This window comes from Clupea harengus, chromosome 8 (genome assembly GCF_900700415.2).
Source record: "Clupea harengus chromosome 8, Ch_v2.0.2, whole genome shotgun sequence".
Taxonomy (NCBI): Eukaryota; Metazoa; Chordata; class Actinopteri; order Clupeiformes; family Clupeidae; genus Clupea; species Clupea harengus.
In genome coordinates this window covers 17,646,879-17,668,760 of record NC_045159.1, presented here as the reverse complement: position 1 = coordinate 17,668,760, position 21,882 = coordinate 17,646,879, and the positions used below count along the sequence as shown (strand labels likewise).

The 21,882-nt window shown below is 43.4% G+C and overlaps 1 protein-coding gene across 1 annotated transcript; it reads right to left on the bottom strand.

Moving 5' to 3' along the window:
* Positions 1–2,077: 2,077 nt before the first annotated feature.
* robo4 (roundabout, axon guidance receptor, homolog 4 (Drosophila)) lies at positions 2,078–21,495 on the bottom strand. Its single transcript, XM_031572185.2, has 19 exons — positions 19,608–21,495; positions 14,896–15,216; positions 14,318–14,475; positions 13,174–13,294; positions 12,660–12,798; positions 11,852–11,979; positions 11,598–11,713; positions 10,999–11,230; positions 10,351–10,472; positions 9,481–9,652; positions 8,778–8,972; positions 8,228–8,270; positions 7,902–8,023; positions 7,056–7,373; positions 6,628–6,735; positions 6,053–6,197; positions 4,808–5,065; positions 4,171–4,493; positions 2,078–3,465 (listed from the first exon to the last, which is right to left on the bottom strand). The coding sequence occupies exons 1-19, from the start codon at positions 19,807–19,809 to the stop codon at positions 3,212–3,214; spliced, it is 3,477 nt and encodes a 1,158-aa protein (XP_031428045.1). The 5' UTR covers positions 19,810–21,495; the 3' UTR covers positions 2,078–3,211.
* Between the last annotated feature and the right edge of the window lie 387 nt (positions 21,496–21,882).

The following is a 21,882-nucleotide window of genomic DNA, read 5'->3' as shown; positions in this document are numbered from 1 at the left end:
ATAACCCTCTCCAATTTCCATGTTAATGACTTCGCCTAGAGATGGATGCCTTTTGACTTTATTGTTCATTTTAATGTATGCACAATGTACATTCAGCAATACAATTATAAGGAATTGTTCGTACGCACGCTCATAAAAAACCCACCGACGTTCTGACGTTGGTATTGTTCCTTATAGCTTGGTGTCAAGATGCTTGTTGATAAAGCAGGATTTACAGTTTTCATTACAAATAGACAGATCGTGAAGCGACATGAAAAAAAAAAAAAGCGATTTGATGCTATAGGCAGCATCGTTAAGTGACAACCCCCGTCTGGCTTGGAGATAGAGGGACACTTGAGTCTAATCTTCCCCAGCAGTATGTGGGTCAGCCTGGGAGTCTGAGTCCCCAGGGCCTGACCCACACCAGTGGGCTAAATGCAGTGATGGCGGGGCCCCGGCGTCTGAAACCAGTTCACAGAAAGGGGATCCCTGGCATCTCTTTAGCAGGGAACATCACAGGGATGTGGCACAAGGACTCAGCACATGGCTCACGGAGACATGCTTATGAGGCTGTAACTGTGCTCACGGAGACATGCTTATGAGGCTGTAACTGTGCTTACGGACACATGCTTATGAGGCTGTAACTGTGCTCACGGACACATGCTTATGAGGCTCTGACTGTGCTCACTGAGACATGCTTATGAGGCTCTGACTGTGCTCACGGAGACATGCTTATGAGGCTGTAACTGTGCTCACGGAGACATGCTTATGAGGCTGTAACTGTGCTTACGGACACATGCTTATGAGGCTGGAACTGTGCTCACGGACACATGCTTATGAGGCTGTAACTGTGCTCACGGACACATGCTTATGAGGCTGGAACTGTCTATGCCTAATTCTGCCCATCCACGATGGCCAGCTATCAATCTATAGCTGTAAATGTAGATATAGACATAGATATATAGATAATATTGTCATTAATTAACTCCTGCAACTTCCACTCTGAATGGTCTTTCCTTGCAATGGATGCTGTAGTAGATGTTGGATCAGAGAGGATGTGTGTGTTAAGTGTACGCTTTGCTAACAGGGGTTTCAAGCCTCTAACTTGTGGATTTGTTAAAGTCAGATCTCCGGGGAGATTACTTCAAATGGAACGGCCCTTCCAATTCACAATTTTTTTTTCATTTTATCACGAAAAGTCATTTAGCATTACAGCTCGAGGAGATGTAACAGTTTTATGAAACTTAAAGGCTCAGGATCAATACGGAGGATTTAAGAGGTCAAACAGACGAATGTTTCATTTCTTTCCTTCTCTCTGTTTCTCCACAACATTTAATCCCACTGGACAAATGGTAGCCATATCATGAAAAATAAATTGCACTGGACGTCAACATCAAAGTGAACAGGACAGGAACTGTTTTCTATTGCATGGTAATGTGGGTCACTGGATTACTGACGAGCTATAAAAAGATAGTGTTTTTGGCTGCCATCTTAACTTTGGAGCAGAGACCTATGCTGTGTGTGTGTATGTGTGTGTGTGTGTGTGTGTGTGTGTGTATGTGTGTGTGTGTGTGTGTGTGGTGTGTGTGTGTTTGTGTGTGGTGTGTGTTGTGTGTGGTGTGTGTGTTTGTGTGTGTGTGTGTGTGTGGTGTGTGTGATGTGTGTTTGTGTGTGCGTGTTTGTATATATCCTTGTGTGTGTGTGCGCACGTACGTGTGTCTATGTGTATGAGAGCATGCCTGTTTGTGTGTGTGTGTGTGTGTGTGTGTGTGTGTGTGTGTGTGTGTGTGTGTGTATGTGTGTGTGTGTGTGAGCATGTTTTGGAGCTGGGGGCTGGGAGGACTTTTTTTTTTCCTGCCAAGCATATGGCCATGAGGAGTGAAGATGGGGGATAATCCTCCAAGATTGGAGGCGAGTGTGTCAGGCAAGGGGGCGCGCTCGGTTGTGTAATGGGCCTTCTGTTTGTGTGCGCCCAGGATCAGGAGCTGTACACAGTCTCCAAGAACCCGCCTCACACCCAGCAGATGATGAAGTTGCTTACCAAACACAGCGATCAACACACACACAAAAGAGAATATTAAGAGACCAGTCACAGCTGTTGATGTACTCTGTTCTGTTTATTATATTAATAGAGATTGATATACAGAATACAGGGTTAGTTAAGGATATATATATATAATATATGCAGTCATAGAAAAAGACATTTGATAACCTCTCTGGAACTTCTGGAGAGCTTTACATTATTATTCTTCGACTGTAGGGTAAAGTTAGTTTTCAATACTTGTTTTATTTTTTTTCTCCTAAATTTCACATAACACAATTGTTCATTATCTACTAACGATCAAAAGTTAAATTCTATGGTAGCACTTTATATCACTGTACCCATGTTACCGTGTAATGTATTTAAAACTGTTTGTAGTGTACTTGGTACATACACATTAATAGTTGGTGTGTAACAACTTTGTTTAAGGCTGTAGTCACAAAGTTGTTGTAATGGTTTTAATGATAATAATTACACGGTAAAAAGAGCATCGTCATATAAAGTGTTTCAAATCTATTACCATTTTCATATAATCCATAAATCAGTAAGAAAACATTTGTCAAAATTTTACTGAAAATGCTAGAAAATAATCATAGAAATTACCACAGTTAAACTAAAAGAACTCAGGCAAAATGGCAGAAAAAAACTAACCAATTTGTTGCTGAGTTTAAACGGGTGAACATTTTGAAGTTTACAATACATTAAATAGCAACGTAGAATATTGGTACACATTGTGAACATAAACCAACAATCACATCTGTACACTGTGTTGTGTTACAATAGACTGGATTATTCTTAGATTCCCAGAATAAAATGACAGTCTAAAACATTATAGGAAACACTACAAACCATTTCATTTTTTTTTGTTATTTATTTTTTTCAAACCCAAAGCGCATGGAGTAAGAAGTTGCCCTGAGGTGGTGGGGAAGCGTCTACTTCAAATATGACCTGTGACCTTTTGACCTTGTGAGGTTAACCTAGGGTTTGGATGTTGGTGAAACAATTCCCATCACCCACGACACTATTATGGATAGGTTGCGCCTATCAGTAAAGAATTTACCAACAAGACAGAAGGGATCCCATTGGTGCTCGCGTATCAATCATCTAACCAAAAATCGGTTGAAAATACTACACTGAAAAACTTAAAAATTCTCTAGGGTGATCTAGAGATGACGGTATATGTGGCGCTGCTCATCGGTGCGATGGCATTTTGTTGTCAGCCTGCCTGGCGTCCTGACGGTGATAACCCCAGCGGTCTGGGACGGAGGATAGGCTGTTCATAACTTTAGCTGCTGCTCCCCCTGTCCGGCCGGCGCGGTACTGCGCCTCCATCTCCTCGACCCAGGTTGTGCCCCAGTCCCACACAGGTAAGGGGTCCAACTCCCCAAAACAGTCCCTCGGAGGGGGGAAGAGCACGTTCAGGGGAGATCCTGAAGGAGAGAAATCTGCACACACAAACACAGAAATAGAGGGACAGAGAGAGAGAGAGAGAGAGAGAGACAGAGACAGACAGAGACAGACAGAAACAGTGAAGTAGAGGAAAGCATGAAAAACTGATGTAACCAGTAATGAAAAAGTCCAGAAGTCCAAAAGTCCACCACTTGTACCGTTCACACCACTTGTGCGTATGGTAATCACAAAGCCTACTTTGTTTAAAAAAAATAATAATGCATAATAATTGCTTTGATATCAAATAATAGTGTCTGTATGACAAAATATCATAATAATAGCACATGCAAGCAATACAGTGCAATTAAACTGGGATGAACTAGAAAGCTGCAATACGTCCTCTTATAGTACAGTGGATAAACAGCCCCATCTAGTGGTAGGAAGTATATGGCCTTAAATTCTCGAGTAAAAAATGTTGCGAGCATAGCATGTCATAAGCGCACCATCTAGTGGTGAAAACTATGAAATGTTTAAAGAGAATTAAGTGCATAATAGACGTAAAAACCAATCTACTGTAATTATCTTACACTTAAGTCACTGTTTAAAACAGTGTGGCAGTGAACATGTTGAGTGATGACCACAACTATATTTGCATATAAATACCAGACAATGTGACCTATCTGGTTGCTTTCCATAACCAAAAACAAACGGATACTGAAGCCATGAGCAACTGTAGCACTGGTGTAAAGATGACTCCTTGCCTGAGAAAGTGGCTCCGTTCATGGACTCGGCGGTAAGTGCGAGGACTCGGGCAAAGTTGGCGTCGTTCATGAACGAGCAGTCAGAGGAGCTGATGATGCTGGTGCGGGCGCTGGGCATGTTGCCCTCGGAGACGGAACCCCAGGCGTTCCACAGGGACCCTTCCCACTCGCTGCAGCAGGACGAGGGGGTGCTCCTCAGGCGCGCCCGGCGCCCGTCAGGACCCCCACGCTCACCCCCCTCCTCCACCTCAGACGGCCCACAAATGTAGCCAAACGTCGGGGTCGGGGAGAAAGGTCGTGGGGTGAGGTTATCTGATAATACGCTGAATGAAAAAGAGAATGAAAGTTTTAATGTGTGTTGTCTTTCTTTTCTTGAAGGGAAGAAATGTAAGAATTGACAGAATTAACATCTTGCCATCTGCCTATAAAAAATGAATCCAAGAGAGAATCATGTCTGTGCTCTCTCTAGAATGAAATAAAAACATATACATCATCTCAAGCAGGTCAAATACAGCTATTTGTTTGCAAAGCACGTATGCCAACTTTGGCAAATTGTGGGATTAAGACAAACATTTATCAACCAGAGAAGGCAGGTATTTACATATGGCTACAAGGGTACAAACTATCTTTGACCTACCGCCCCCTGGCAGCCCTGGGCCTCATCTCTGGGTACTGCATACTGTCCTGTGTGGACAGCGTGGCATCCAGGTCCAGGTCCTCATCCATGCTGGGCCCTGCAGACAGGCTGAAGGAGGCCGTGGAGAGACGGCTGTAGGTGCGGTTGGGGTACGAGGGGCAGATGGAGGAGGCGGTAGCTGCCCCTCGCATTGCAGACGCTGTGCAGAAGGACTGTAGAGAGCCCATGTCCTCCGTCAGCTTGGTCGACCTGCTGAAGCTGAAGTGTGAAATATGTGAAGTTTCAATGTGTTAAAGCACCGGACAGCAACAGGAATTACACGCTCACTACCACACACAGTCACACAGAGGCACACACACACACACCACATACACACACACACACACACACACACACACACACACACACACACACACACACACACACTTACTGTATATACATACAAGTCCAAATGTGCTAATTTTTCAGAGTTCAAGCAGGGGTTTTAGTGTTCAAGATATCTGTCTAATATGCGTCTACAGTATGCTATGCCATACAGTTTGGCTGTTACTGCTTCAAGGACCAACATGCTTTTAAGTGTTCAATCTATGGAGCATTAATATATGCTAGAGAGTGTGGTTGTTATGGCTTCAACAACCCAATGCTCAACATTAACAAAATAAACAAGAGTGGAATTCCAGGCGATGAATGCGGTAGTTAAGAGCTGTACAATGAGGAAGTTAAGAGCTGTACAATGAGGAGGGTAAGAGCTATATAATGCCCTCTTTCCTGAGTTATGACTGCTGGAGCTGACCTCTGGACACATGCGGCCCCTGACTCTATAATTAGGGAAATGATGCACAGTTTATACTAACAACAACAAAACACAATGGAATGGGTCCTGCAATTACTATCAAATACTATAAAAGTGAAAGCTGTTTTGTGCTATAATGCAAATAACTGCACATGTGTGCTGTGCTGTGCTGATTCCAATGCCAATATGATACTAATGATTTCTGCCAGTAGTCTAAAGTTTAAAAACCGTGTTTAGTCCATGGGGATTAAACACACACACACACACACACACACACACAAACACACAAACACACAAACACACAAACACACACACACACACACACACATATACACACTTAAGTTAAAGAATAGAAAATAAACAGCAGGCAGATCAGAGGAGGAAAAGACCCTGGGAGGAGGAAGCCTTGAACAATGGCTGCAGAGGAGGGGGTCTGGAGGGGTCTGACTCACCCTTCCTCTGAGCTCAGGCTGTGGGTGTCATCCATGCAGCGAGGGGGGCTGGGCTGGGGGGGTGCCACATCCACCAGGTGCAGAGAGGCAGAGTAGTGGACCATGCGGGGAGAACCGGCCAACTTCAGGCACTCTGGGAACCCACCTGGAGGAGGAAGTGCGCAATCAGAACTTAGAACAGATGTGTTATGGAGTTCATGCAATCAGAACTTAGAACAGATGTGTTACGGTTCAGTTCATAAACAAATTACATGTTTGAACGTGGAGTTCATGCAAACTTGATATACATACGTTCTGTTATTATTAATCTGTTATGGTTAAATGAATCTTACATATATTAGGTTTGGAGTGCATTTTATTTACATCTTTTCACAGTTTATCAAAGTGATAGACAAACATGTAATAATTTGAAAATTCTTTTGAATGACAGCTGAAAAAGGTTACATTAATTATAAATGCATTATGGGCTGAGTACATTTAACAATTAATTGTGCATCCATGTGGTACATTAAAACTCACAGTAATGTTCTGTTTATGTGTTTTGATTTTGAGTGTTGAGTGTTGCCGTGAGTTACCTGGCGGTTGGTGACTGAGTCTCTGATTGGTCACGCTGGCTACGCTGCCCGCTGGCCGAGCCTGCTGGGACATAGGTGCTAATGGGGCACTCTTCACAGCGTGGAGCTCTGGAGGATCAACATATTTTATTCGTTTCACTGTGCAGCCTGCTGTCACACACTTGTTTGGTGTTTTTAACGTGAAAGTGACCGTGTTTTTAAATCCAGCTAGAACCCCAGTGGTTTTCTCTGGCTTTCTAGGTGTTTAAAGTTATGTTTATATTTATATTACGTTTGTGCTTTGTGTTATTTGTAAAGTTCTGTGCTCTTTACTTTCTACAGTTTCAAGCTCTTTAACTGTGCTATACAAATAAATAAATAAATAAATACAATGAACTGCCTTGACTTGACTTGAAACTTCTACATTAGTTTGCTTGTTTTACTCTTACCTCGCTTGGAGTTTTTCTCCCAGGATTCCTTCAGAACCCCCATGTTGGGCTGGGCTGGTAGGGGCCGTTTCCATTGCACCGCTTGCCCGTCCCAGGCTGTGGTGTTTCTGGACATGGGCTGAGGGATGATGAGGGTCTCGCTGTTCTGGTCGGAGTGGTAGTGAGGCATCTTGCAACGGCGGGCGGGGCTGTTAAAGGTCTTGAGGTTCTTGCCGGTGAGATCCACGTAGAACGTGCCGTATACGCCGCAGCTGTCAGGTACTATAGGGACGACCGTTTCTAGATGGCCGGGGTCCTTCTTGGCTGTGATGGGTAGAGCTGCCATCAAACATAAGGGAGAACAAACATCTCTGAGTCGTGTTTTGGTGGACACTGATGATTCATGATTACTAAATATGTACTCCACATAGAAGCTGAGGATGGAATGGGTACAGCCCTGTCAGGGACAGTTCAGATCTAGATGCTTCTGCTACGTGGAAGGAATTCCTGTCATGTTTTGATGGACACTGATGATTCATAACTCATGTCTGAGCAGGGCCATATCACCCTAACCTTACACTGATCCAGCCTGGGTTAATACATGTTACGTCTGGACTAGATTATAGAAGTGATTCTTTTCCTCCAAGCTTTCTTCTTAACCATCTGACCTGGATTTGGAATGAATGTGCATAAAGGGCAAGGCCAGGCCCATTCCAAAGCTGGTAGGCGTAGCGTTAGCCTTGCTAGCAACCGTTTTCACTTATTGACCACAGCCCCAATCAGTTTGATCCAGACTCTTGTCTTACAGTGCCGAGGTCACACATCAAACCCCCCGCTAGCTGAGCTAGTTTGGCGGCGCTGACTCACTGCTTTTGCTGAGGCTGGGGTTGGGGCTCTCCTGGCCCTGGGCCCACAGGTCCTGGTAGGGCTTACTGCACAGAGCGGGCCTCCATGCCCCAGATATCCACGGGGAGTCCGGGGCTGCCATCCTGAAATCAGATACAACACCAGATGCTGGATAATCACCTCCAGCAGATACACTGTGTTCTAATTACTGACACGATCAATAAACATCGTCCACCCTAGACCCAAGAGCATCTCGGAGGTACGAATCTTCATTTTGAACACGGTATTGGCCACTTGTATTGAGTTTGTGGATTATGTGATGATAGATTTGGGCATGTATGCATTACCTGTGCTTGATGATGAGGTCTTCACTGGCTAATCGGTACAAACCTGTTATAAACAAATGCATTTCATGAACATCTTTACAGCCATTAAAAAATATAAATTAGAACTATTATAGTAGGAACTATATATTTTATACTATAACATTTTATATATATGTTTATAGCATCAATCTGTTCTCAAAATCCTTGGACATAAATATACCTGCTTCTAATGCAGAATGCTGAACTGTTTACCTTAGTTTACCTGTTTGTACAGCAGAGGACTACAAATTCTTGGGCATATGTTTCTTTACAGATATATGTTTCTGGAGCAAGCATGCTTAATTGTTGATTTGAGTTCTTGAACGTACAAACTCCGGTTATAATGCATGTTACAATAAGACCTAAGTTGTTGGCCATACAGAGAGCTTTTATAATGTAGCACCTTTGACTGTTAATCCAAGCACACTTAACTGCTTACCTGAGCGATTGCACCCAGAGTAGCCTGTCTCTAATATAGAAGGTCTCTGATATAGAAGGCTGATGGCTGTTTTTAACCCCCTAAACTGCTGACCTGAGCTCTTGTGGTGTTTGTGGCCCAGGCCTGAGTTCCTGGCGTGGCGGCGGTACAGGCACACCGCGGCGACCATAAGGAAGCACCACAGGAGCACGCCGACGCTGCCAATGAACACCGGGTGCTGAACCACGGCCAGAACACGAGGGAGAGCGCCCACGTCCGGGAGAGGAGGAGCCACTCGCCGGTTGTTCTCTAAACAGAGAGAGAGAGAGGGAGAGAGAGAGAGAGAGAGAGAGAGAGAGAAAGAAAAAGAGAGAAAGAGAAAGAGAGAGAGAGACAGAGAGAGAGAGAGAAAGAAAGAGAGATAGATAGAGAGAGAGAGAGAGAGAGAGAGAAACATAAGCTAATGAATACATGCAGCAAATATGTAAATTCTGTTATTAAAAGCCTCTTCAGAATGCTGCTCTTCATTTGTTTTTCAAGAATGACCGGAGGACTATACATTACCTCTTACTTATGTTATGTAGTTTATTCATAATTTTGCATTAATTCTAAAAGTTTATGTCTACATGTCTAAATGCTTTGTTAGGGGAGGCCACTTCAGTAAGGAAAACCGATTGGTAAAAAGTAATTTGAACCAGTTCAATTCTGAATTAATTCAGTTGGTTAATGATGAATAATAATTTTACATGTTTGCATATTTACAGACTAAACAGATGGACCCTGGGCTGTTCTGGGACAGACTATGACTGTCTCTCACCTATCAGAAGTCTATGCGGGTCACTCTTCACGCCGACCCCGGCTCCATTGAGGGCGGCCACTCTGACCCAGTACTGCCTGCCCGGGTGCAGCAGGCCTATCTCCAGACTGTGAGTCCCGCTGTCCACTGTCCAGTTAAAAAACTGCTGGTCGTCTGACTGCACACACCACACCTAGGGCCAAACACAGACAGAGGAAAAGCCCATCAGTAACAGCATACACTGTCAACACTACACTACTGTCAACACTATACACTACTGTCAACACTATACACTACTGTCAACACAGTGCACTACTATCAACACTATACACTACTGTCAACACTATACACTACTGTCAACACAGTGCACTACTATCAACACTCTACTGTCAACACTATACACTACTGTCAACACAGTACACTACTATCAACACTATACACTACTGTCAACACTCTACACTACTATCAACACTATACACTACTGTCAACACTATACACTACTGTCAACACTATACACTACTTTCAACACAGTGCACTACTGTCAACACTATACACTACTGTCAACACTATACACTACTGTCAACACTGTGCAGTACTGTCAACACTCTACACTACTGTCAACACTATACACTCCTGTCAACACAGTGCACTACTATCAACACTCTACACTACTGTCAACACTATACACTACTGTCAACACAGTACACTACTATCAACACTATACACTACTGTCAACACTATACACTACTGTCAACACTCTACACTACTATCAACACTATACACTACTGTCAACACTATACACTACTGTCAATACTATACGCTACTGTCATGCCCAGTGGCCCACAGAGACTCCCGTTTAGTTTCCGTCTGGGTCATATTGCTGTTAGGTACCTGATAGCCTTGGATGATCCCATTGTGGGCGTCGTGAGGAGGCGGACCCCAGCTGAGGAGAACCGTGTCGTTCCGGTCTACCGGCATGGTAACACTCAGGCCCTGCGGGGGGGCACTGGGGACTGCGGAGAGATCAGGTGCTTAGTCCTCATGCAAATGAGAGATCAGGTGCTTAGTCCTCATGCAAATGAGAGATGACCTGGACCCAGCTCAGATCCACTATCAGAGTTGGGTTCTCACACCACAGTGATGTTGGAGTGGTTGTGCTCATAGGTCTCTGGCACACCTTCATATGTAAACAGCACGTTAAGCTACAGTGGTTCACACACAGTGGTTCCCACACAGTGGTTCATATTGCTCTGCCCTTGTTACATTATATCTGCAGAATAAGCACGGCGCAGAACAGTGGAACACATGGTGTAACAAGGAGTAAGAGCACATGGACACCTTATATCAAGTGATGAACACTTTAACAGGGAGTAATAGCACATTGATAATTTGTGGTTCCATACATTGGTGGAACCCCACCGTGGTGTAAGGGTAGTGTAGGGTTCAGGCCCTGGGCTCTGTAAAGCGCCTTGAGACAATTGTATAGTTTTGGCGCTATATAAATACAATGTAATTGAATTGATTTTAATTGATGCTTACCCATCTCTGGCACCCTGAGATGTCTGGTGTTGCTCTCCTTGCCATATAAGCCACTCCCATAGGGCCTGACTTTAAACTCGTACTTATAGCCCCTCTTCAGCGGGCCCACCGGGGCTTGGAGGCTGGGCAAGGGCACCTTTTGGGCAGCCCAGTCAGAGCTGGCAGGGAGCAGAGAGCGATAGAGCACCTCAAATCCATCCAGGTATTGTGGCTGGGCTGGTAGAGACTGGAGCTGGCAGCACACAGAGAGTGTGAGAGAGAGAGAGAGAGAGAGAGAGAGAGTGAAAACAGGTACAGGACCTGTGGCGTCGACACTTGTTGTCTCTTACTTTGAAGCATTTGTCTGAGATAAAGGACAACGATGGCTTAAATCACTCAGAAGACGTGGCTCATGGTATCAGGTTAAGACGCCCGTAAACATTTCGACAAAGGAGACTGGAAGGTTTCCAGAAGTATGCGATGCACTTGGATTTTGGGCTCCTCCATTCCATAAGTTAGCATAAAACTGTGATAACGACTTGAGTACAAATGGCTTCCGATGACTGATCTGCATGTCGGCGCACGTCTGCTTTCTCTTGACAGAACAACAGTCCCCGTACCTTCCACTGCACCAAGGACACGTTTGAGGAGGGAGCCATGATGGCAACACTCTGCAGTTCCGCCCGCATAGCAGACAGCTCCTTGTGAAGATCCCTCTGTCGAGCGTTTGAAGCGTCTGTCGGAACCGTCCACAGCACATCTTTTTTTAGCAAATCAACCGACATAGCAAAACAAGGCCAAACATGGTCTCTACTGTTGTGTAATTACAGAGGCAGCAGTAATGTGATCATGTGTGTTTCTGTCTGCTTCTTACCCTCTATGTAAAGCACCGCACTGGCTGTGGTCACCCCCATCTCATTGACGGCAGTGCAGGTGTATTTCCCACTGTCCTGCTCAGTCACATAGTGAATCTGAAGGCTCTGGTCTGGATTAACCAGATATCTGTCAATCAAACATAACGTCAGTCACTGCCGTAGAGTGCTGCAGTGTGCTTTAGTATTAGATAATTCATTATTTATTATAATTAATAATAACATGAATTACATAATTTGTTAACAGGGGTGTACTAGGATGCTTAGATTTATCCCGAATGAATGTCAGTTAACTTAGACTGAGGGTTAGAATGAGGAATATTTCTGAGGATGTTGCCACAAACGAGAGAAAATACGCTTTTTGATGAGTACATTCCACAAACCAACCCACTGACTATGAATGTTCTGGAGGGTCTACAAATACCAACTACACAAACACATACACAAATACACAAACAATATACACGTATACATACCGACTACAAAAACACAAATACACAAACAATCCTGAGAACCCCATTTGACATTTAATGTGCTACATTCAAACATACAATCCAAATGACAAAATAAAAGCTCTCTATGGCCTCCATGGATAAGTGAGCAGTGAGTAGTGAGTGTGGTGCATCTCTCTATAGTGAGTAGTGAGTGTGGTGCATCTCTTTAGTGAGTAGTGAGTGTGGTGCATCTCTCTATAGTGAGCAGTGAGTAGTGAGTGTGGTGCATCTCTCTATAGTGAGCAGTGAGTAGTGAGTGTGGTGCATCTCTCTATAGTGAGCAGTGAGGTGCGGATCCCTGGTGCAGATCTCTGACCTGCCGTTTGGCAGAGGGCCCGGCTCCCGGCTCCACTCCACCGCAGGCATGGGGTCGCCATCTACCTCACAGAAGAAGTGCGCCGCCTCCCCAACCCTCACTGTCACGTCCTGGGGTTTGAGCACCAGCACCGGCTTCACTGAGAGAGAGAGAACAGAGAGAGAGAGAGAGAGAGAGAGTGAGAGAGGGAGAGAGAGAGAGGAGTGAGAGAGTGAGAGAGAGAGATTTATATTTCTTTTATCGTAGTACATGCTCATGTAAACATAATATCCTAAACATGTAACCTGTTAAGCTATAATGATAAACAAATATGAATCTCTGCATACATCTGAGTTGCATGCTCCCCCCCCCCCCTATGTATTTGTCATGAACAACATAATTTGCGATCAAATCAAAGCTACAGGACAGGACTTGTTATTATCTCATGCATAGTGCACGGCTCCAAAACAAATTTTTATTATCCAAAGATGTTATTTCAGTTGGTGTCGATGAGTAACTAGCAGGACACTCTTACCTAACACTGCCAGTCTGGCTGCCTGGCTCTCTCTCACTCCAACCGTGTTTGATGCCACACAGATATAGACTCCGGAGTCACTCTTCTGGGTAGGGGCAATGATTAATTTCCCATTGAGTACCTTAGGATAACGGATAGAGAGAGGATGATGAATACAGATCATAATTCAGAGAGCACCATCAATCATTAGGCCTGTAATTGAGTTTCTTCAGATGTCCATTATTTTATCATTTATAAAGGAAGAAGCTAATCATGGTTCGCTTATCTCCTTCACGTATCTTCGCACACAGAATGAGAGTAGCTGTCATTCTCAATATTTATTTGTAAAACACTCAGTAAGCATTGATCATATGGTTCATGTCATTCTCCAAACTGACAGTTTTTGTTTTTTAAACATAACGAACAGGACACATTAATTGTAACGAAATACTGTATGCGTTACTTGGAAATCAAAAACAGATAGGACCACTTTAGCCGCCGCTCAAGCGCTAGCCCGAGAGGACGGACATAGTATGCTGTGGTCATATGTTCCATTTCTGTGCTTCACCAAAACTGCTGATATGTTTTCTTACACAAAAGGACTCATTTCATAACAGTTTCATCTCTGTTGAATGATTAAAAAGTCAATTAGTCGGCACACTAAGTACTCTCTTTTCTAACTCACAGCTATTTGCTTAAGAACATGACCCTTAAAATACCTTCTTAAGATATTCAGATAAGATGTACAGTGGGTTCTCTCTTCTTCTCAGAATAAGAGGATGTAAATGGACAGACAGGGCCAACCTCCATCACTGTGACGGACTGTCAGATTTACAGATTTAAACTGTTTATTTATTTACTAGATGGTTTTATTTATTGCAACGCATGCATCGTTTAACCTTTGAACTCCCTGCATATCAAACCTCTATCACTGTGACAGACTGTCAGATTTACAGATTTAAACTGTTTATTTATCTACTAGATGGTTTCATTTAGCACAACTCACGCATCATTTGACCTTTGCACTCCCTGCATGTCGGACCCATGACCTTGTTGTACCAGCTGGACTCCAGGGAATATTTCATTTCTCACTCTTCTTCAGAGGAGTCTCGTTGGTCCAGTGATGTGAGAATGGAGTTTGGGGAGTAGAAAAAATGGCCCTTACGGTGTAGTGGTCATCAGTGCTGTTGATGAGCATGCCGTTCTTCTTCCAGGAGACGTTGGGCTCGGGCTGCCCCAGCGGAGGACTGCAGTTCATGATGGCCACCTCGCCCACGGCAACCTCCACATTACTGGGCTGCACACGGAACTCATCTCGCAACACTACAGGTGGAGGAAACATGACTGTGTGAGAGAGCTGTTGAGAGCTGTTGTAGAGACTGATCAACACTACAGGTGGAGGAAACATGACTGTGTGAGAGAGCTGTTGAGAGCTGTTGTAGAGACTGATCAACACTACATGTGGAGGAAACATGACCGTGTGAGAGAGCTGTTGAGAGCTGTTGTAGAGACTGATCAACACTACAGGTGGAGGAAACATGACCGTGTGAGAGAGCTGTTGAGAGCTGTTGTAGAGACTGATCAACACTACAGGTGGAGGGAACATGACTGTGTGAGAGCTGTTGAGAGCTGTTGTAGTCATTTTATGCAGCTCTGAAAAGTGTTCTCAGGGTCTATGAAACACAGGCTGCAACGAGACAGCTGCAGTGTCTGCTGTCAAACTCCCACACCGACACAACTCACCTGCGACGTGCAGAGAGGCGTTTCGACTGGTGGCGTTGCCGGCACTGTTGCTCGCCACACACGCATACACGCCCTCGTGACTCTTCCTCCCGGGCACCACGCTGAGGAAGAAGATGCTCCCCCCGGGCAGCACTATGGGCCGGGAGTGGACCTCCAGGCGGTCCGGGTCCAGGGGCTGCCCATTGCGGAGCCACTCGATGGTGGGTTCCGGGTTGCCCGAGGCCCTGCAGGAGAGCGTGGCGGGGCTGCCCACCTTCACTACCACATCAGACGGTTGGTGGACGATCTGAGGAGGGATTTCTTCAGCCTGGGACTTGGAACCTTTACGAGAGAACAGGAAATCAGAGAAATAACATTCCCTTTTGTAAAAATAAATACAGTCTGAATTTAGTCTGAATTCAGGTACCGGTAAGTGGGTCAGCCAAAAATCAACACATGGAATGTGACACTGTTAAGTAGAGGAATGCTATCCCGAGAGAAATCTAATGTACAAATCTGTTTCAGCTACATCCATTTTACTATTCTCAACTTCATTCCTTCAAAACATCCCAAAATCTGTAGGCTGAAAACCTTGACGGAAATGTGTTGAACGTGGCTTTCATTTTACCTCATACTATATGTTGTATTATATTTTGACATTTGACATCAGATGAGGCAGAAAGTAACATTTGTTTTTACAAATATGTTATAACTCTCAGCCCTCACACAGGCAATCCTCAACGGATTCATCTCATTGCCAGCTGGATGTGCTCTCCACTCAAACACCAAGTTTAAAGGCCCAGCCACACTATAATAATAAATATATGTAACAATAACTGTAAATACGACAGTCCACACAACACACTATATCAATAACAACATGAAGAACGATATCCTTGGGCATCACTCTCATAGCGATTGTGTGAACGTTTAAAAATGACAGCTAATCAGAATCCATTTAATTTTAAAGGTCTCACATCAAGACATGAATTATGTTTCCCTATAGTTGGTCAGTGTGGGCGCTCATATCATTATAGTTACAGTTGTCCTTATAGTTATTGTTGGCAGTGTGGACAGCAATTAAGTCAGCAGTGAAGGCATCAGGTCAAGAGTCCGGTCAAACAGAGACCCCAAGAACATAGTGAGGTGAATGGGACACCCCAACATCAAGCCCACTCCCACCTCAAACCAAAACTGCCACTGTTTCACAAAATACATTTAGTTACATTTCATTCTTGCACTGGAATTAATTGTATTGTGTTTATGTTCACCCTCTCAATGGGTAGATGCCTGAGGCCTTAATAATCTGTAAAGCGCGTTGAGTGCTCTATGAGTAGAAAAGCACTATAGAAATGCAGTGCATTTACCATTGGAATGGGGTTTGCGTTGCCCAACACATTTTATGAGTAAACATATCAGTAAACATGTTGGGAAACATGTCTGAAACATGTCAGTAAACATGTCGGTAAACATGTCGGTAAACATGTCGGTAAACATATCGGTAAGCATGTCGGTAAACATGTCAGTAAACAGGAGGTTGCACGGATGTTTTTTTCTGGAAATCAAAAATTCACTCAAAATATCAGTAATGGGAAGATCGAAACCCCTCATTCTAAACAAACACATGTATTCCTTTTTCTTGACCTTCCATTTGTCTTTGTTTTATATGCTGGGCATGTAGGATGCCTGGGCCGTGGGCTGCTTCCTGCTCAGGGCCGGAAATAGAGGGGGTCCACAGATTGTTTCTTACACTCTGCCTGGAACAAAAGCTCCTTCGCACAAACACAATCTTCTACGCAGAGGATATCCTTCACCTGCACACAGAGTCACACTGACCCCTGGCTATTAACGGTCTGATGACAGCACCACCGGTTTACAATGGGAATGTGTGAAAAAGAAAGAAAGAAAAAGGTTTCTTTCCACGGTGACTCACAATCTAGATAGCAATTAAAAAGGATGCAGTTTACCCCACATAGTCTTGCAGTATGCCACACACTTTCTGGAGACTCTGCAGTCTCACAATCTTCCCAGAGGTAGCATATTTTTAAAACAATATCATTCATTGGGCCATTTCACCAGCAGCCTAGAACAATGTGAGAAATATCAGGCTTTCACTCTCACATCTGATGTATCTCTGTCTAAACAACAGAGGGAAAGGAGGGTTTGAACAGTGCTGATTGGAATGCGATTAAGGCATTTTTGGCAAAGCATTTCTGTCTATAAAAAGTCTATTGTTTTTAGAAGGGGTTGTTTCCTGAAAAGGAAAGCCTTCATGCTTTAGAGTGCACCCAAAGAGTTTTCAGGCTAGATTTTTCTATGTGAATTTTTATTTACTTACTTTTGTTTTACATTATTTAAGAGTGCACCATTCTAAAAAAAAAAGGCATTTTATGTCCCTGGGCTCACTAGCAAAAATAGGTCAAGCATTAATATGTCAAACCTTATGTATTTGATCATGTAAGTACATCAGATGCATTTTAAACGAATTCATTGAGTAATCAAATTAAAACAAAACCTTGTTTTGTTTTGGGGGTGGAGAGAGAGGTCTTTGGCTGTCATCCTGGTTATTCCCAACAATTCTTCTTTATAACAAACCTAAATATCAGTTAAAATGCCTATTCTGGTGGGCCACAGTAAAGATAATTTTATACAGTTTTTAGACAACACACTGGTTGATAATCTAAATAAAGTGACTTATTAAAAATTCCTTACACTTTGTTTATCGTCACCTCTATTGTTTCTCTTAGTGTTTACTCCAACACACCGGCACTTCCTCACTCTCAGTAGAGTCACTTGTGAAACTCTTATAAAACAACCACAAACAAATCAGCCGTATAGCTCTTACCTTGAAGCCCACAAGTAATTCCCGTATAGAAGAGGAGTTTAAAAACCAGCAGTGCGTTCATCATGGAACATTATTATTAATCTTTCGTGAATTGTTGGCGCATCTCTCTCAATAAAAAGTTAATTTCCTGGTGTCTTGCGTCGTAATTTCTGTGGAATAGACGTTGATATCCCAATTAAACTTCAGTTTAGGAATATGTGCCTTTTCAGTTGCACTTGGCGTGTAGTTTGCATGTAATACCCTGATTGTTCCACAAACTGTGGGCGACATGTGTCTGTGACTGTGAGTTCAAGAAAGCGCCATCCGGAATCGTGTCACTCACTATGGGCGGCGTAGTCTTCTCGCTTTAATAAGTGGTGACATTCCAGCAATCAGCTTATTATCTGCTAGACTTGAGTGACCAAAAAATGTGTAATGTTGTTTTAAATGTTTGTTATAATGAAATCGCCAAGTATTCTGAGTCGTTTTTTTTTTAATGCAATAGAAAGTTTACTGCGTAGTCATATCCCTTGTTTTCCACACTTTGTAGAGTCCAGAAAATACGTCCAAAAATAGCATAAGAACAAAAATGATTATTATAATGTTACAAATATTTTGTTCACAGCTTAGAACAGTCAAAGACTAAAAGTACAGTTTTTTTTTTCATTTAAAAGAGTAAAATATATAAATGAGTAGTTTACTTGTGTAGTTAATATGAAAGTGATAACATTTGGCTGTAGGCTGAACTGATATAAACGATGAAATGGTCTTCCGTTTGAACATCACATGCTCCTAAAGGCAGTGTGTGCACATAGACTGAATCCTCGAGAGACGAATACTGATTCGAAGCTAATTCTTTTTGTTAGGACATAAAAAACAGCAATTTAATGAGCTTTGCATTGTGTTGCTTAAAAGACTCGCCATTGTGATGGACTTTTATATTGATCTTTGGCAGATTGGCTTCAACACATCTATAGGTAGATAACAATGGGTAGCTTTTCGAGAGAGTGAAGGATGGGGTCAGTGAAAGTATATGAAATACACATAGAAAAAAGAAAACACAGTTCTGTTCAAACTGCCTTTAACATAGTGCTGCATGGAGGAACAACTAACACTTTCATATAAATAGGAAAAGTTCGTAGTGTACAGGGAGGAACACTTTTATCATTCATGTTTTTCAACTGATAGTGTATCAAAGAAGTAAAGTGGGGATAAGAGTTTACTGCACATGTAGCAGACTACATAATGATATATGCACAGAATATCCTTGGTTCTGTAGAATCAACAGATCATGGAGAGGTGTGGTATTTCCTTACTTATTAAGTCATTCCTCCTTCAGTACTACCAGTATTGTAAACATTTAAATAGCAAAACAAGATCGAAGGCCAAATCTATTAAGATGAATGCAAGTTTCAGTTTTTGAAAAGCTTAGTGATTGTATAATCTGTTTATCCACTGAATTGTTCTATAAACCTTTGTCAGCACGGATTACAAGTCTCACATTACCAGTCTCTTAGTGCATCCGTATATGTATTAGTCTACTCACCAGTATGCAAGAAAAGTAAACACAGTATATCCCTAAAGAACTGCTTGTAATGCTGTAATGTAATCTTTATTATTATCAATAAAGGTAATCAATAAAAAATATTTAATCCAAGCAGGATGCTAACAATATTCCCATCTAGTCTTCGATATTCCCATCTCTTCCCATACTATGAACCACTGCAATGCAAAAGTAACCATATGAGCTTGCCATTCAACCATCCTAGATTGCCATTCAAATCCTCTTGATCCCACCCAGGAATAGAACTAAAAGCAACTGAGACTTAAATTAGAATTATACTGTGCCACAATTAATAATGGACGTACAAACTACCACCACAGTAAGTAGAGACTGAAGTGGTCTTACCTCTCCTTCTGCTGCCCCTATGTCTGTGACGCAGGTTCTGGTGCCCCCCATGATGGTGATGGATGTGCCCCTTGCCCTGCTTGGCTGCCTTGACCTCCGAGGTGGCGTCTGGCGAACAGGTACACTGGCACTGGCATTGGCGTGAGGCCTCTGCCCAGGTGAGGAGCCATGACGCCCATAGAAGCCATGTGCCAGGCTGCATCCTCGTGTGTGCGTGTGTGTGTGTATGTGTGTGTGTGTGCTCTCCAGGGACACAGCTCTCCCTTAGAGCCTCCTCCTGAGCCCCATCCTTGCACTGCGGTGGGGTTTGGGAGCCACCATGTGATGGTGGAGGTGTAGGAATGTGTGTTTGACAAAGTCGGGGACCTCCTGGTGCTGAGTTATGTAGAGATGGATATGAAGTTTCCCTCTTTTTTAGTCTTTTTGTAGTCTATGCTCCTTTACGGCATTGTGCTTCTATTCCCACCCTCTTTTTAGTTCTCTCTCGCTCTTCTGTCACACTGAAATATTCACTCACACACACACACACACAAAGACACTCACTCAACAAACACACACACATACACACACACTGACACACACAACACACTCTCCTCTTTCTACTGCCCCCCTTTCTTTTTGGATAAGAAGTTGGGGGCAAAACAATGGCCTTCAGGAACCATGCTGAGAGAGAAGCTCTGGGATGGGGACCTAGGGTCCCAGCGCCTTCAACAACATACGTGTCATTGGTTCTGCACATACACATGGGCCCGAAAACAAGGGCAATGATGTGTGTGTGTTTTGGGTGGGGGGGGTCATTTACTAAGGAGGATCAGTTCCATTAATCAAGTGTCTGCTAGGTGACCGATCAAGTCCCTGCACAATGACAGTCTCTCCCGCTTTAAGACATCAAACGGGCAGGAATGCACGGCACAACACCCACTAGCCCTGGCCGCTGACGGGAGGAAAAACAGGCGCCCTCCCATTCCTGTGTTCCAGCAGCACGCCATTCACTCCGAGGCTTTAGAGAGGGCTGTGTTCACACAAAGCTGACCTCTCTAAATGGCCTCGGCGGTGCATATGTATGGGGGACCACGCCTCCCCTGGATGATCTTCATCTTGCCCTTTTAAATCTTTCTATCTATTATTCAACTTTATTCTACTTTTTGTGTTTATTAAATTGGCTGATATGATCAAAGTATTGCTATAATGATACAGTTTTACAAACCAGGTCTTGCATACATAACAACCCCCTCCCCTCTCACACTTGGATACATTTAAATAATGATGAAAAAAATAAAAATGAAAAACAATCTAGGGAATGTGAAACGTATGTAAAAACTATTAGTATGACTGGCACTTCTGTTGTTACCCTTAGTGAAACTAATGCGAACACATCGCCTGTGGTGTTAACTTTCAGGATTCTCGCTCCACGCATCAGTTCTCCGGGAGCGGTAATATGGGCCTCCTTCGACCACCAAGTGAGAGGCATAAAAAAGGTCACATAAAGAGTCTCTTTTTTTCTCTCGGCTCTAACAATTCAGAGGGCCCTCCTCATCCAGTGCCACAGCAAGGGCGGAAATTTGTTGCTGATTTTCCGCACAGTATGGGCTCATGTACCATCCTGACTCTGAACATGGTCTGATAGTGAGTGGTCTTGTATTATGCTCCTGGAGCAGTGTCTTCATCACGGAGTCATGAGGATTTCACAAGCGGTCAAAACTGAAGCCATATGTCATTTGAGGTCATACCCTGACTTTCTCTTCTTGCAATTGTTTTCCACTTTGTTTAAAAACATAAAGTAACTCCCAATGGAGGGTTCATTATTGCTGTTTGTATAAAACAGTGGAAATAATTACTGATTTTAACTTTAGCTTTTTATCGCAACAGCTAGGAATTAAACTGAATGTGACTCGTTAGAAGTTTTGTTGTAATTTATGCTGTCCTTTCTAAATGCTTAACCAAAAACGTACTACTTATACTTTGTAAATTACATATTTCGATACATTTGATGTTTTCTCTTCTCCCCGACCACCCAAAATGATTATAGGGGCCACAGACACATGGAAACTAAAGTCCCCTGCGGCTGAGAGGGCATTACTGTGTCCCCTCGCCTGGGTATGGGGCAACGTTTGGACAGAAACCCTCACCGATCACCAAAGGACCCCGTCGAGAGGACGACAAACCACGCTTCACCCCCGCGATGGGGCGTCAGGTCACACCAGCGAGGGGGCTATTGGGGACTCCTCCGACCTGCAAATCGGGCTTTAATCTTGCTGTTGCAGGGGGGACAAGC

Excerpts from the sequence above, each read along its gene's own strand:
- robo4 (XM_031572185.2), bottom strand. The coding sequence starts at position 19,809 with ATGCAGCCTGGCACATGGCTTCTATGGGCGTCATGGCTCCTCACCTGG. Across the intron at positions 11,714-11,851 it reads TGCGGTGCTTTACATAGAGG|ACGCTTCAAACGCTCGACAG; the intron begins GTAAGAAGCAGA and ends CGGTTCCGACAG. Across the intron at positions 8,024-8,227 it reads GACCTCATCATCAAGCACAG|GATGGCAGCCCCGGACTCCC; the intron begins GTAATGCATACA and ends ATCTGATTTCAG.